A 15,014-nucleotide genomic window follows, 5' to 3' on the forward strand; every position below is an offset into this window, starting at 1 on the left:
TGCTCCCAGACTCAGGCTGTACGAGGACAGCAGGCATTCGGAAACACGAGCAAACATTTCCAGACAAATGCAGCCTCATGCCCCGCAGCCTGCTCGTGAGGATCGGGGCCACGCCGACCGCGGCTGCGGGCCCACCGTCCTCTGTACGTGGCGCGTGCGCAGCCAGGGCGGACGGGGCAGACCCATCACCCGCCGGCTCCGAGGCACGGGCGGCAGCAGGAGCGCGCAGGGACCTGGCGTGTGGACACGAAGGCCTTGTGTGGAGGACGGGGAGGAGAGAGGGGGAAGGCCCCTTGCCACATCGAGCTCACCAGTGTTCACGCAGCCCGGCCCAGCCCCCCGACCTTCTCCAAGACCAGTGTCTGCTGATGCGGCGTCTGCAAGTGGGACCAGACAGATCAGCCCTTCACCTCACCGTCACCCAGCTCGACAGGAGGAGACCAGCTTCCCTTCTGGTTTCAAAACCAGCGAACGCTTTCATGACCGGCAATCCCACTTCTGGGGATGCGCCCAAAGAACGGGAAGCAGGGCCTCGGGCACACAGCCGTGTACCTTGTTTGCAGCAATGCTGTTCACAGCGGCCAAAAGATGGACGCCACCCAAGTGTCTCAGCAGACAATGGACCAACAGCGTGGACCATCCCCACGAGGGAACAGGACTCAGTTCTGAGGAGTGAAGCACCGACCCATGATGCAACACAGACGGGCCTCCAGGACATGTGTGTTGTCCTGGAATAAGGACATCTTATTCCATCTGTGCTGGCTGGAATAAGCCACAAGAAGACAGACACTGTCTGACTCCACGGACACGAGGTCTTTGAAGGAGTCAGATTCACGGAGACAGAAAGCGGACAGTGGGGCCCACGCTGGGGGAGGGGACAGAGCTTCCGTTTGGGAAGGTGAGGAAGTTCAGAGCTGGACAGCGGTGATGGTTGCACAGCAATGCGAATGTACTTCATGCCCCTGAACCGCACACTTAAAAATAGTTGAAATGGCCAGTTTTATGTTATGTACATTTTACCACAATAAAAATCTAACATACTGATTTCAAAAACTTAAGTTCTGACACATGCAGACTTCATACCCCATACGCCCGCAGCAGGACGGAGCCCAGGACACAGCCGTGAGCCGGCGACCCGGGGACTCAGCACAGCCTCAGGACGACAGCATGGCCCAGCCCCAGGGGGACGGCATGGCCCAGCCCCAGGGGGACGTCATGGCCCAGGCCAGCGCGCTCACCAGCAGATTACCACCGGATCTCAGGTGGCCGTGCGCGCGCGTCCCTCGTCCAGGGAAAACTACTTCGGGAGTCAGCTTGGGAAGGAATGGCAACAAATGATTCAACACAGGCAAAACTAGGAACAGGAGCTACGTTCCTCCACTAGGAGGTGTGGGAGAGCGCTCAGGACGGCCAGGAACAGGAAGAAGGGTGGCCCGGGCCTGGACCAGGGGTCAGGCCGAGCTCCGAGGAGGGCGGGGGGGCGCCGCCCAGTGTGTCCCACAGGCCTGGGCCGCTGCTGTGGTGACCAGTACAAGCCTGACACCACCTCAGTCTGACAAGGCGCCAAATCCAAACGACGGCGTGCGTGGTTCTGAAGCTGAAGCGAAGGCCGGGAACAGGGCCCTGGCGGAGCGCCGTGCTCCGTCTAAAACCCAGACACGTGCTTCTCGTGGTCCCACCGGAGCCAGCCTCAGCGGGTCGACTGCCAGGAGGCCAAACGGGCAAACGTGCAGAGGTGACGTCTCACCCGCACAAGGGCAGGGGCGGCCCCTGGACCCAGTCCGGCCCCGCCCCCGCCAGCAGGCGACCCGGGAGGCCAAGGCGCGCTGTTCCCCCAGATCTGAAACACGTCGGTCCCCCCGGGAGGACCAGAGGCGCGATGAGGACCCAGAGGTGTACGGCGGCCCTACCTGCGGGCGTGGGCGTCCCCCCCGGCTGGTCTTGAACGAGCCTGATGACGTCAGACACATCGACCCGAGGGTCACCTTCTTCCTCGTTGGCCTCACTGGGCCCTCGCGCGGGAGGACCATCGTCGCCTCCAGTCTCCTTGCACAGGATGAACCTCCAACAGTCAAACATGAGTCTGCAGAGCGAAAAACAGGTTTTAAAAGGAAACGCAGCTCACGCAGCCAAAGACATCAACCGTGTTTCTTTGAACAAAACCCAAATCACCAGATACAGCCTGCAGCAGTGTTTATTCTGAAATGGATGCAGGTTATTTAGAATTCAAGTCATTCTTCTCCAGTGAATTTCTACCGTGTCAACGTTCAGTTAAAGAAGCGGCCTTCTTTTATAACGCCGAAATGCAATAACGCGTGGCACAAGCAAAAATATTATTTACTTCTGCTGCTTAAGAAAAAGAAAAACCTAGATTTTCCCCTTGACATTTGGGCTCTTGTTTCAAGGATAAAAAAGCCCCTGGTTCTCCAGGTTTCAATGTCACAGTCGCATCCACTGAACTGGCAAACTTTCAGAGCCGCTGCCACCTGCGCTGGAAACACCTCCAACCCTCCAGGTAGAGAATGCCATCCGAGTGCCAGGACAAACATTCGAGTCTTACTCCTGCAGTGAAAATTTGGTTAAGAAACTCAGATCAAGTCTTTGGGAGGCAATCTTGGATTGAAAGAGACAGCTGGTGACTATATTTCAAACAGAACCCGTGTGACATCACCTGCTGGGTAGATGCTCACCACCAGTAGGTAATCACAGACGACTCCTTTCTGTACTCAGTTTTTTGGCATATTTATGGCTCATTGGCTTACTACCTGGCTGGGCCCCTTCCTTAAGAATAAAGATGTAAATAATTCAACTTGGATAAATTCTGCTTGGGGTCCCATGGCAGCTGCTCAGCTGCTTTCTCCACTCAGGTGGCTTGTCCTGCTTCCAGCCGCACCCCACGGGCAAACCCTCACTAGCCCGTGGAGGAGGCCACCTGGACACACGGGAAAGGCTGCCCAGCTACTCTGGATGACCCTCCTGTTCCCATATCTCCCCCTTCGTGCCCTTCCCTGAAGCTCCTCCACCAAGGTCCTCCCTGGCCACCTGGCTGTGCGATGCCAGCCCACGCCCAGCACCGTTCACGAGCCCACCACTGCCAGCGGCCCCAGGGAGGGGTTCCAATGGGCCGCCTACATGAGAACCACGGCTCGGAGCCTCGACCATCATTCCAGGGGGGAAGGGGCTGCCACGGGGCGGGGGACACACAGTTCAGGTCCCAAACCCTCTGGGGCTCCACCAACCCCACACTAACAAGGACAGGTGGCGTTTCCTCCCATCCCCTCCTCTTCCCGCCAAAACCTACAACCCCACTGGGCTCCCACAGCCTCAAAGACACGTCCCTTTGTCTTTATCAACACTGCCTTCGGTCAGTACCTTGTCTGTTTTATCCGTTACCCACACGAGTCTTCGTGTCACTTTTCCAGGCATGTCTTCAGATCCCTGTAACGTTTTATTAAACCCGTTTGCGTGACCCTATGATGAGGGGCCTTCCTGGTGACAAGAGACAAGGGAGCCACATCCCACACCGTCTCCTCCGGCAGAACCTCAGCCCTCGGCCCCGGTCCTCGGGTCCTGCTGCATCTTTCCAAGAAACCCAGGCCAGGCAGGCGCTCGGGAGGGCACAGACGCCGAGCACAGTCAGACCCGGGGCTACAGACTTCTGGTGGCTTCGGTCTAGTTTTGACATTTAAAAGTAGGAAGAGAAATTTCCCTAGCTAAAAACAAAACAAAACCCCAAACCCTCTTTTGTCCTCTTTTCTTCCAAATTCTACTCAGAGAATTTCCGACACGAGCAGGCCGATCGTGATCTCAAACCTCCAGAAGGAACAGAAAAGGCCAGTGTGTCTGCCTCACATTTGTCCCCAGTGGCCATGATGTCCCCCCCCCAACTCCAGGACAGCCCTTCCACCAACCCAAGAAGGTGCTGTTGTAAGTATCAGCGGCCACTCAGGCTCAAGACACAAGTGCAAGATCCAAGGTTTGCTTTTAACGAGTTTGTTCTGAAAAACAGAAGAAACGTGCCCTTCGCCTGACCTGGCTAGAGGACAGGTGAGCATCCCGCTTCCACAGGACACGGTCCAGGGCTGCCCCCCTCCCTGCGGTCAGCCTCCGGCTCCGAGGCTGCTGGTGCCAGGGGCCCAGGGAGGGTGGGGCTTCTGCCTTCCACCGGGATTTTACTTCTCCAGCTGCGTGGACAGCAGCATTGCAGAGGTGCTGAAACGTCCCTCCAGAGACAGGCCAGGAAACAGGGCGGTTTCTCCAGCTCTGTGCTTCCCACAGTCCAAGGGCGCAGAGGACAAACCCAGACATTAGGCCCACATGGGTTGTCGTTACCCTCTGTTCACTTTAAAAATCTCAAGGCTGGCGTAACCACAGAGCACCAAACCCTGTCGGTGCCTTTCGATGTCCTGTTTCCCACCGAAAAAGCCCTGACAAGCAGCTAGGACAGAGATCACAGGGGCCCACGTCTGGTCTTGGCCTCCGAGCTCCAGGTGTCCTGCACACAGACGAGAACTCAGTCACCCGGCGGCTAGACACGGCCAAGCACCGTGGGACATCCACCCCAGGAGCTTCCCTGGCTTGCCACCTGCTCAGCGAGCACTCCCTGCACACCTGCTTCATCCCCCTGGGTGCTGAGGACGCGGACACAGGGCAGCCCCAACCCAGGGAGCTCGCAGCCTGGAAGAGCGGTTTGTTCATGGACCACAGCCATGGGGCAGCGGGGCTCCGTGGCACTCACACCCACCGCGCCGTCTAGGGCACCAGGGAGAGAGGTAGGGGCTGTCCAACTCGGTGCCTGGGACGGGCAACCCTCAAGGGAGGTGAAGTCTCCATCTCCACCCCGCCCCGCCGTCCCTGCCCCTCAGGCCCATTTTGTGGGACAAGAGCAGGGCCTTCCCCGTGGGAGTCAGGCCCGCTGTGATCCTTCTCCAGCCCTAAACTCGGAATGAGACACAGACAAGTGAGGAGGAAGGAGTCTGAGAAGATGTCAAGTCCTTCCAGCTGTACGCTCTTTGGCGTCCACACCATTACCTTCCTATTTGATTTGTTCAGATTTTTGTCTTTGTTTCAACTCGCTAATTTGAATAAAGTTCTTCACTTTCTCAACAGATTGGACGGAATGCCCCAACGGTGACTTACATCCACACTTCACCTGACACGTTCCAAAGGTTACCCATCCTGGCGCAGGCGCTGCAGACGGACCCTGGACGGCTCCTTGCTCACCTCCGTAGAGCTGCGGAGGGACTGGTCCTTTGGGCGCCAAAGAGATGCTGGGAGGTTCTGCGGAGGGCCGGGTTTCCTGGGGATCCTGGAGCTGACCGGGGCTGCCCTGATGCTTGATGAGGCGCTTCAGGAGGGGCCCCTGACCACAAAGTGAAGTGTCCGGCTCCAGATGTCCACGAGTTTCTCGGTAGACACGGAGTGTCCACAATCCCATCGTGGGCTGGAAGTCCCCAGCCTTCTACTTGGGGAGGCCCAGAGGACACAGGACGCAGCCGTCTCCAAGGCGAGGGTACTACGGGCCGGCTCCGCCAGCACGAAGACTACACACGCGGCTGGCACTCCAGCCAGCCACCCACCCCACGCCGACTGCACAGCCCGTGGTGCCTTCTCTGGACGCGGGGCCCAGCCAACTGCATCCTCCAAGGGACGAGTGGACCGAGCATCACTCGGGCGGCTCCAGACGCAGCCCTGTACGCCCTCGGCCGGGTTCAGGGCACGTGCGCTCAGCCCAGCGTCTCTCGTCTGTCAGGTAAAAGCTTCACCCAGGCCCTCCTGGGCTCAGATGAGGGTGGAATGAGTGAACCTGAGAACAAGAGGCTGAGCTTCACGTAGAACAGAACGTCACCTTCCTGTCACTGTTACTGTTACACTTCTAACTTCTTCCCCCAGAGCCTCTTAAAATAGCACCAAATCAACTAAGCTGGTGGCCAGATGCTGCGAATCCGAATCTGTAACATTCCAGGCCAGTTTATTTCCATCACACAAGTACTCCAGTAACCTTCCTTTCAACTTCAGGTTTTTCGCTGTTTTACAAAAGGTACTTAAATGCCTATGGGCAGAAAGCTCTTCTTTCCAACTGACTGTAATTTCACTTCTAGTCGCCAGGATGCTGCTTCCCAGATAAATGTCCAGTTTTCACAACGGACCCCAGACTCAGAAAGAGGGTCTCGTGGAAAGCTGACCTTGGACCACTGATTACAGTTACCAACGGAGCCCCAAACTCAGAAAGAGGGTCTCGTGGAAAGCTGACCTTGGACCACTGATTACAGTTACCAACAGAGCCCCAAACTCAGAAAGAGGGTCTCGTGGAAAGCTGACCTTGGACCACTGATTACAGTTACCGCTGACCTGAGGACCTGAGTTCAATAGAAGCCCAGCAATGACAGCGGGGTGGGGGGAGTGAAGACACTCAAATTCAGGAGAAAGACGGGATTTCAAGCTGCATTTCAAGCACAGAAGTCCTCTGTCGCCGAGCTCCGCAAATCCGATCACCTTGACAAGTTAGACTGCCGCCCTCCTCCTGTTCCGAGGGTCTCTTGTATGAAGATGGCGCCTCTACCACTCTGGAAAGGGTCTGCCTGAAGCTGTAGCCAGGAGGGTTGTAACCAGGCTTCCGGTGCGTAGGGCCCTCGGCTCTCTCGTCACAGCCTTTCACACAACAGTCCTGGCCGCCAGGGGAGGCATCACACGGGGCGGGGCTGAGGCCACAGAGGCCTGGGTGTTCCCACCACAGCTGCACTGGCGCCTGCCCAGACTGTGAGGCCAGGACCTGGGAGGGTACCCCTGCCCCAGGGGGTGGGGGTCCTAAAATAGAGCTGAAAACTCTCTCTTCCTATCCCTCCCGGATTGACTCACCCCAGAGAGAGCGCCCGCCTGGCCGCCCCCCCAGGACCGCAGGGCAGGACTCCCTCTGTTCCCCTGTGGGGGTGGTCTCTCCTTCTGCAGTGGGTCCCAGGAGGCTGGAGCAGAGCTCAGAACGCAGGTCCCCAAACCAGCTTTGGGCCGGTCATTTCACCGATGATTTGCATATTAGAAGACCCTCCAGCGCAAGGGCTCCTTCCCCAGGGCCCCCGCCCCTCACCTACCTGCCCAGCGGGGTCCCCTGCCGGCCTGGGGCCCACGGCAGACACTCCAGCACCAGCAGCCCCTGGGGGACGCACTTCTATTCCTGTGGCTTGGCTCTGCCCCTCCCAGCGGTCACACATCCTGGGGCCTCCCACGGCCACCCCACACATCCTGCCTGTGCCTCAGGGTCACCTTAACCCCTTCCCCGTGCAGGGCTCGCAGGCGGTCCATTAGGGGCAGGGTGAGCCACGTGGCCCCGGATGGGGACGCCTTCAGTGAAATTAAGAGGCTGCACCTGCTCCAGAAAAAAGTCTCCTTTTTAGGAGAGTCTCCAGCTCCCGCCCGGCTCCTATTTAAGTGTCTAGCTCTACAGAAAGGCAACAGAGTGTGGTTTTTAAAAACTGGCAGCAATAGTCCCTGGAGTGGAAAGCGCAAACGGCATTATTTTTAAACTGCAGAGCCTACTTTTCTGCGGCCCGGCTGAAAAGCAAAACAGCCAGACTGGGGCCACGCCACTCCCGCTGCCCGGCCAGGAAGGGCAGAGTCGGGGGGGACCCACGCCCCAGCCGCCCCTATCACACCTGTCCCGGCACCTGCTGGGGGTCTGCAGAGCCCGGAGGACGGCTCCTCCGCGGAGGGAACCCTGAAGGAGAAGGCCTGGGAGTGACATCTGCCGGGGTGTGCGGGACCCCGGCCCCGGCAGCGGGGAGGGGCGTCTGTGCGCGTGGAGCCCGCGCTCCGGGCGGGCCCGGCGTCCCCAGGGCTCTCAGGGGTCGCACGCTGGGCGGGGGCGGGGGCGGGGGCGGGAGGCGAGCGGAGCCTCCAGGAGCTGACCGAGCGCCCGCCCTCCCTCCCTCCCCCGGCCCCCCTCCCCCCTTCTCCAGCCCCACACACCTGCCCGGCCGTGGGCCCGTCCTCCCCGCGTCCGCGGCCTCCACCCGCAGGTGCCCGCGCTGACGCCGCTCCCCCTCGTCCTGGGGGAGGGGAGAGGGGGGAGGGGAGGGGAGGGCAGGAGGGCGGTGGGGTGGAGGGCTGGTCTGACGGCGGCAGGAGAGTCGCGGGGGGCAGGGCAAGGAGGAGGGAGGAGGGTCTGGAGTAAAGGGAGCGGTGGGGGAGGGGACAGCGCGGAGGGAGCGGAGCCGAGTGGGCGGGGCCGGGGGACGCGGGGAGGGGAGGAGGGAGGGGAGGAGCCTCCGAGCCCCGCCCCGCCCCGCCCCTCCCCCCGCGTGTCCGCACGCTCCCCCCACGCGCCCCAGTCGGCCTGCGTGGGGCAGGTGCCGCTGCCCGTGGGTCGAGATGGGCGTCGCCCGCGAGCTGCTCGGACCAGGGTCCGGGTTTGCGGATCCCAGGGCAGGAAGTGGTTCGTGGATGAGCCGCCCCGCGGAGGGCCGGCCGCGGGGGTCCCCGACCCTGCGGCAGCGTTTGCAAGGAAAAGGAAGGCGCCCGCCTTTGCACTCTTGGGTCTTCCAGAGTTCAGGGCACACACAAGTTCCCGAGTAGAACGCAGAAAATTGAGGTGCACAGAAGGACTGAAGCATCCCAAATGTTGACCTGGGTATAAACTTTATTTTAGTTGGGGCTTTAACACGTCTGCATTTAGTGGGTCACGGTGGGAAATGTGAGTAAAACAAGCGCGGGCTTCTACCACGAAGGTGGCCAACATGAACCCCAAAGGCTCTAGGGCGCGCCCGGGGAGGCGGGGCGGGGCCTCTGAAGGACCTTCCCCTCAAAGTGAGGTTCCCGCGGCCACGCAGCATCGCCTTGCAAGTCCGCGTGCACTTCAGCGGCGTCCCGGAGCCCAGGCGGAGGCTGGGGCGCCGGGCCGGGCGGGCAGGCTCTCCCCCCACGGGATGGGTGCGGGGGAGGGCAGGGCTCCTGGGTAGACAGGACACCAGCTCCTTCACGGGCGCAGCGGCGGCTGCTGCAGAAGGAGGGTGGCCTGAGGGGACAGGACGGTAAAGGCAGGGAACTCCCCCAGCTGGATGGCTTCCTCCGCAGAAGGGGGGTGGAGGGGTCCACTGGAAACGCCCCCAAGAACCTGCCAGAGTGGGAGACAGGTGCCTCTTAAAGGGCCTCGAGACCAGTCAGAGGTGCCAGCGTGGGGTCCTGAACTGTTAAGACCACGTCCCTCTTTCCCATGACACACCGAGGACTTGGGTCACGGGGATGCCCTCCCCGAGGCTGTGTGAGTATCACTTACCGGAGCCGTGAAAGTCCAAAGAGAGGCAGCTCGGTGGCGAGCCCGCCCGGGAGGGGTTCTCTACGAGACGTGCAGACAGACAGCACCGCTGGTGCGGAAACGAGGGGAAGCAGTCGCTGACCCGCTCGACCCCGGTCAGGGGATCTGCAGGCTCAGATCCCACGGCCGGGCAGCACGGACTCCGACCTGAAGCCCACCTGCCCCAAGGCGGGCGTCCCGCGAAGGGTCCTGGGTCCCCATCTCAGTCGCCCGCACCCGGAAACAGGCCAGCGAGCCTGGAGCCCCTTTCCTTCCCCGTGAAGGCTTTCTGCCTCGGGATGTGATGAGCGACATGGGGAGGACACAGGACACGGGGCACAAAGCCCCAAGACCCCTGTGCTCTTAGAAATGGTCAGGGCTCATTAAAGTCGCCGTAACTCAGGGGGAGCGAATCCCCAGAACAAAAGCCCGGCGGGCGCCCTGCTGGCGGCGGCCTTTGGGGCCTAGTGAGCCCTTTGTGCCGACTCTCCCGGCTTTCAAGGTCCCGGGGAAGCACAAGGAAATTAGCATCACAAATGGGGTTGTAGAAAGAGCCCCGAGGAGCTGAGTTATAAGGGACAGTTCGCCCGAGGAGCCTCCGCTCCCGCACAGGGTCAGCCCCAAGGGTGCGGCAGAGCAGGGCCTCCGGCGCATGCAGGGCCGTGGCCCCGTGGGCTCCCCAGAGGCGGGGCTAGCGGCCTGGAGACTGAGCAGGCTCGGGCCTGCGGGCGCCCGGCAGGTGTGGGGGCGCGTCCTGGGACGGCGTCCCCGCTTGGTCACGGTGCTGATAGCCGTTCGGGGAGGTTGGAACTTCGCCGCTTGAGATTAAATCCTTTGTGGAAAGCGTTGCTCCCACAAAGAAGTCTGCATTAAAAGAAGTAATAACACCCGAGCGGGGAAAACCGCCCTGCTCTCCATAAGCCTGGGGTCGCCTGGGACACGCGGGAGGCCAGGTACGGGACCTGGTCCTCTGGAGTCCTGAGGGGCCATCCCTTTGGGGGGCTGGGGGGCTGCCTACCCCATCCCTAGGGCATCAGAGACCCAACCTGCCGGGGAGGACCAACGGGCCCCCCAGTCGGCAGCATCCTGGCCCCGACCCTCCCTCCCCCGCTCCTCCTGAGCTGAGGCACCTCCGGCCCAGTGCCCCGGTTCTGCTGCGGAGCCGGGCGGGGCGGACAGGGCCCTGAGCCTCCCGTGCCCGGGAGTTATTCAGGCAGCAACAAGGCCCCAGGCCCCATGCTGGCTGCTGCGCTGGACGGGGCGGACAGGGCCCTGAGCCTCCCGTGCCCGGGAGTTATTCAGGCAGCAACAAGGCCCCAGGCCCCATGCTGGCTGCTGCGCTGGACGAATCAGTCGGGCTGTGAACACCGGCCCGGTGTGGGCAGGACCCCCAGGACCCGCTGGGCCCACGGTGGTCACGGGCTCGCACCCCAAGGTGGACAACGTGGAGGCTGCGGTGAGTTAGCAGCCCCGGGTGAGGGGAGGCAGCTGAGCTCTGCCCTCAAACGCCCCCCGCCCTCTGCTGCTCCCTCCCCACGCGCATCCCAAGGGTACAGCCTCCGTGGTCGCCCCGAGTGCCCTGCCGCGGATCCCCCAAACAGACTGATGGGTTGAATTGTGTCTCCCCAGAAAGGTATGTTGAGATCCTAACCCCTGGCACTTTAGAATGTGACCTTATTTGGAAATAAGGTCTTTACAGACACAACTAATGTAAAATAAGGTCATCAGCGTGGGCCCCTAACCCAATGTGATGGACGTCCTTATAAAGATGGGACGTTGGGACACAGACAGGCACAGGGGAACGCCCGCCTGATGGAAGCAGGGACAGGGTCTCCAGGAGCCCCAGGAGCGGACCCTCCCTCCCAGCCCTGAGGGAGCCAGCCTGACCTCAGACTTCTGCTTTGGGGACTGAGGGACAGTCAGTTCCTGTGTTTGAGCCGTGGGCCACGACAGCCCCAGGGAACAGGAGACACAGATTTTCTTCCAAGTGGCTTTACTGTGCTGCCTGGTGATTCTTTCACACTGTCCTGTCCACATGGAATGACCTCCTCTTAATTGTTGTAAGACGACCTACAAGTGCTACAATAATAGCCAGTCTTCGGGTTTCATACATTCAGTGTCACTGGTCTGTGTTTTTAGCCTTCATGTCCCTAACAACACATATATTTTCTGCTCAACTAGTTTATAAGGATTTGGGAACTGTAATCATTCATAAACAAGACAAAGTCTTAGCTAATTAAAGCACCATGTTTATTTTGATACTTAGCTTATATTTTGAGACTCTACAGTAGGTCTTTTTAAAATTCTAAAGGTACTGAAACTATCTGAGTCTCAGAGGAAATTTTATTCTTATTTTACAACCCTCTCTCTCTCTTTGGATCTTGTAAAAACCAAGTGAATAAGAGCACTGATGAGTGAACTTTTTCAAATTATGTTGTGTAACTATTTTTTGAAATTAATTATTTACTTTTGGCTGCACTGGGTCTTCGTTGATGCATGCGGGCTTTCTCTAGTTGTGGCGAGTGGGGGCTACTCTTCGTTGCGGTGCGTGGGCTTCAGTAGTTGTGGCGCACGGGCTTAGCTGCTCCGCGGTATGTGGGATCTTCCCGGACCAGGGCTCGAACCCGTGTCCCCTGCATTGGCAGGCGGATTCTTAACCACTGCGCCACCAGGGAAGTCCCTGTATAACTAATTTTAAAGGATAATACATACTCTTAATAAGTAATACATCTAGTTATCCATATTTCTCATTAAAGTTTTAACAAATAAATTGGGGCAGGGTCTGTCATAGGCCCCTCAGGTACAAGGCACAGCCCTTCTCATGGCTTCTGGGGTGTTATGAGTTCTCATACCTTGCTGATGGGTCAGTGGAGCACACAACACGACGAAACGAAGAGACGGGGGCCTTGAAGAATGTGAAGAACGTGCTGTGTGGGGCATTAAGTGTAAATTTCTCTGGGTATCAAGCGCTGATTCAAGATCGCCTTTAGACATGACACCTGTCCACTAGTTGTGGGGTTTGATGTCTTGAGTAAGAAATTCTTCATCTGATTAAAGATGCTGCATCTCTCGATTTCTGCTGGGCCTCCGTCAGGCTTGATTAGGACGAATGTACCTCGATGAGGAATTAGAAAGTTGATAATTAAATGCTCCTGAATTATTCGAATGGCCTGAATAATAAAAATGTACAAAGGGGTGAGCATTTTCCCTGGGGAAGTTAATACTATGATACAGTTTTAGTGGTATCCCCTTAGTGCAAGAAAGGAATTGAGAGGTAACTGACTATACTGCTGAACTGAATGAATAAGCATTTTCAGAACTCTAATGGAAAACTGATGAATTCATAAAAGTGCTAACAAAAGATCAAGATGAAAAAAAATTAATTACATGGGACTGAGTGAACTGATGAGGATGATTTTAATTTTTGTGACTTTCTGTTTGAATAAAAAAAAAAAATCCCACAAGGACTCAGAGGCAAAAAATATACAAATCAATTTTCACTGCAAAGTAAAGGAGCTGTTACAGTGGAGGATTACTGGACTGAATGTCAATATTATGACATAGTATGAGTGTGTTTCGTGTTTGGTAATTGCAATCGTTGTTGCTTTTGTTGTGGTCATCCATTTACAATGCTTGATGTCAGTTGATTTATCTCTTGTAAAAATAAAATACAGTGTGTGTGTGTGTGTGTGTGAAAAAAAAAAAAGATTACAGGGCTTCCCTGGTGGCGAAGTGGTTAAGAATCCGCCTGCCAACGCAGGAGACACGGATTCGAGCCCTGGTCTGGGAGGATCCCACATGCCGTGGAGCAACTAAGCCCGTGCGCCACAACTACCGAACCTGCGCTCTAGAGCCCGCAAGCCACAACTACAGAGCCCGCGAGCCACAACTGCTGAGCCCACGTGCCACAACTACTGAAGCCCGTGCGCCTAGAGCCCATGCTCAGCAACAAGAGAAGCCACTGCTATGAGAAGCCCGCGCACCACAACGAAGAGTAGCCCCCACTCAGCGCAACTAGAGAAAGCCTGCGTGCAGCAACAGAGACCCAACACAGCCAAAAAAAAAAAAAGATTACAAGAAATAATCATGAGATTAATATGAATTCAATTGTTTTCTATAATTTTATAGCCATCATACAGCATTACAATTATAATAGAATTTATAGTGATGATTAAGAAGATTTAAATGTATTAAGTATAAGTTTAATACTGTTTATTATATTCTAATTAAAAAAAAAAAAGAAAGGAATTGAGAAATTGTTTCTAAGATCTTTCCATGAAAGAGGAAGCTTAATAACGTGGGTGTTGATCAAGCTGGGATACGACGACCCAGTAGAATAAAGGGCTGTGTTCACGTGGACACGGGCGCGCAGGCTGGCTGCACCCCTGCAGAAGCTCAGGCAAGGGTGCCCTCGCCCGCTCTGAAAGGCCAGCACGCCCCTCCCGGCTGCCGAGGTTAGCGCGGTCACATGTTTGGGTCACCTGCGGCAGGTGTGGACACCGGACCACAGCAAACGGCAGCCCTGGGGCTCCGACTCACCTGCAGCGTCTGCCTCCTGCAGCGTCTGTAGCTGTGCTGGCTGCTGGCGTTCGGTCTGGCAGCCAAGGTCACCCACTCAGGGTGAGTTACTCGCCCTGGCTGTGTGCTTGTTTCATGGTGTTTGGGAGCCGGGAAAAAAGCCCCCAGTTTACAACTGTGCCCGGTGTAGCCAGAGGCCTGAGCCGGTCCTTCCCAGGGAGCCAGTCGGCCCTGAAGGGGCAGTCCTGCCCCAGCCCAGGGAGGCCCTTTCTCAGGACCCTCGACCTGGCTCCACCCTGGTCCCCTAATCCCAGGAATGAGACCTGGTGTGAGGATGTGTGGAGTTTTCTGAGCTTGAAGCTTTCAGAGGAGACAGGGAGCTTGGTGGTGCTGGTGGGAGCAGTGGCCAGGGGGTGGGGAGGCCAGGGCTGGGGCGGCAGGAACCCGCCCTCCCTCCGACTGCCCACGAGCCTGTGGGACCCGGGGCCTGGACAAGAGCGGGGAAGGGAGGAGAGCCTGGAGGGAAAGGGGAGGAATCCAGATGGAAAGGGGTCTCGGGCGGAGGGTCAGGAGCAGCTGGAGGGGGGCGGGCAGGATCACAGCGTTAGGAAATCCGACACTGAGCTTCCCGTCTGCGCCCCTCGGCCTCGGTGAGGCGGGGGGCCCTGGAGCCACCCGGTCCCACGTGTTCCCAGGGCACCAGCTCCCACAGTGCCGTCCACTTCATCCCAAACAGAGACACTCCCTTTGAGAGTGTCTACCCGGCAGCTCTGCTTAGCAGGAAGTTAAGACCAACTTCTATGATCTTTTTAATTTGTAAAGAAACTAATCCAGACCTTTCTTCTTCTTTATTGCAAGCAGATTCAGGTCTCCTGCTTAGATAATCTGCAGAAAAGTCCAATCATAATTCGTATTATGAAGATATACTTTATCTACAGAAATAAAAGTTAAAAACAGTAGCATACAAAATAAATTCTACAGAAATTTAAGATTTGGTTTAATTCACAATTTAATTTTTCAAAGCAGGTTAATAAATAATTATCAATTAAACATTACCGTTTGGAGGCTGATTTATTATCTTAAACGCACCTACTATATTCAATAATTTAAAAATAAATTCCAGTATTTATGATGACAACACCTAGAGATAACATTCGTGTTAAATACATTTTTGAAGATTCTTTTATTACATTACATAATGAATGGACAT

General features: G+C 57.1%; 1 protein-coding gene across 4 annotated transcripts in view; it reads right to left on the minus strand.

Annotated features, from left to right (window-relative positions):
* Nucleotides 1-8,153, minus strand: part of MCF2L (MCF.2 cell line derived transforming sequence like) — a 128,389-nt gene extending 120,236 nt beyond the window's left edge. For 2 of the 4 annotated variants that reach the window (XM_061171097.1, XM_061171095.1), the window contains exons 1-2: nt 7,963-8,152; nt 1,911-2,083 (exon numbers count right to left, since the gene is read on the minus strand). In XM_061171097.1, the coding sequence (XP_061027080.1) occupies nt 1,911-2,079 (169 nt within the window). In that variant the 5' untranslated portion in view covers nt 2,080-2,083; nt 7,963-8,152. Of the gene's footprint in view, nt 1-1,910; nt 2,084-7,962 lie in introns of all 4 variants that reach the window. The other 2 variants (XM_061171098.1, XM_061171103.1) reach the window with 2 other exon arrangements.
* Nucleotides 8,154-15,014: the final 6,861 nt, after the last annotated feature.

This window comes from Eubalaena glacialis, chromosome 16 (genome assembly GCF_028564815.1).
Source record: "Eubalaena glacialis isolate mEubGla1 chromosome 16, mEubGla1.1.hap2.+ XY, whole genome shotgun sequence".
NCBI lineage: Eukaryota > Metazoa > Chordata > Mammalia > Artiodactyla > Balaenidae > Eubalaena > Eubalaena glacialis.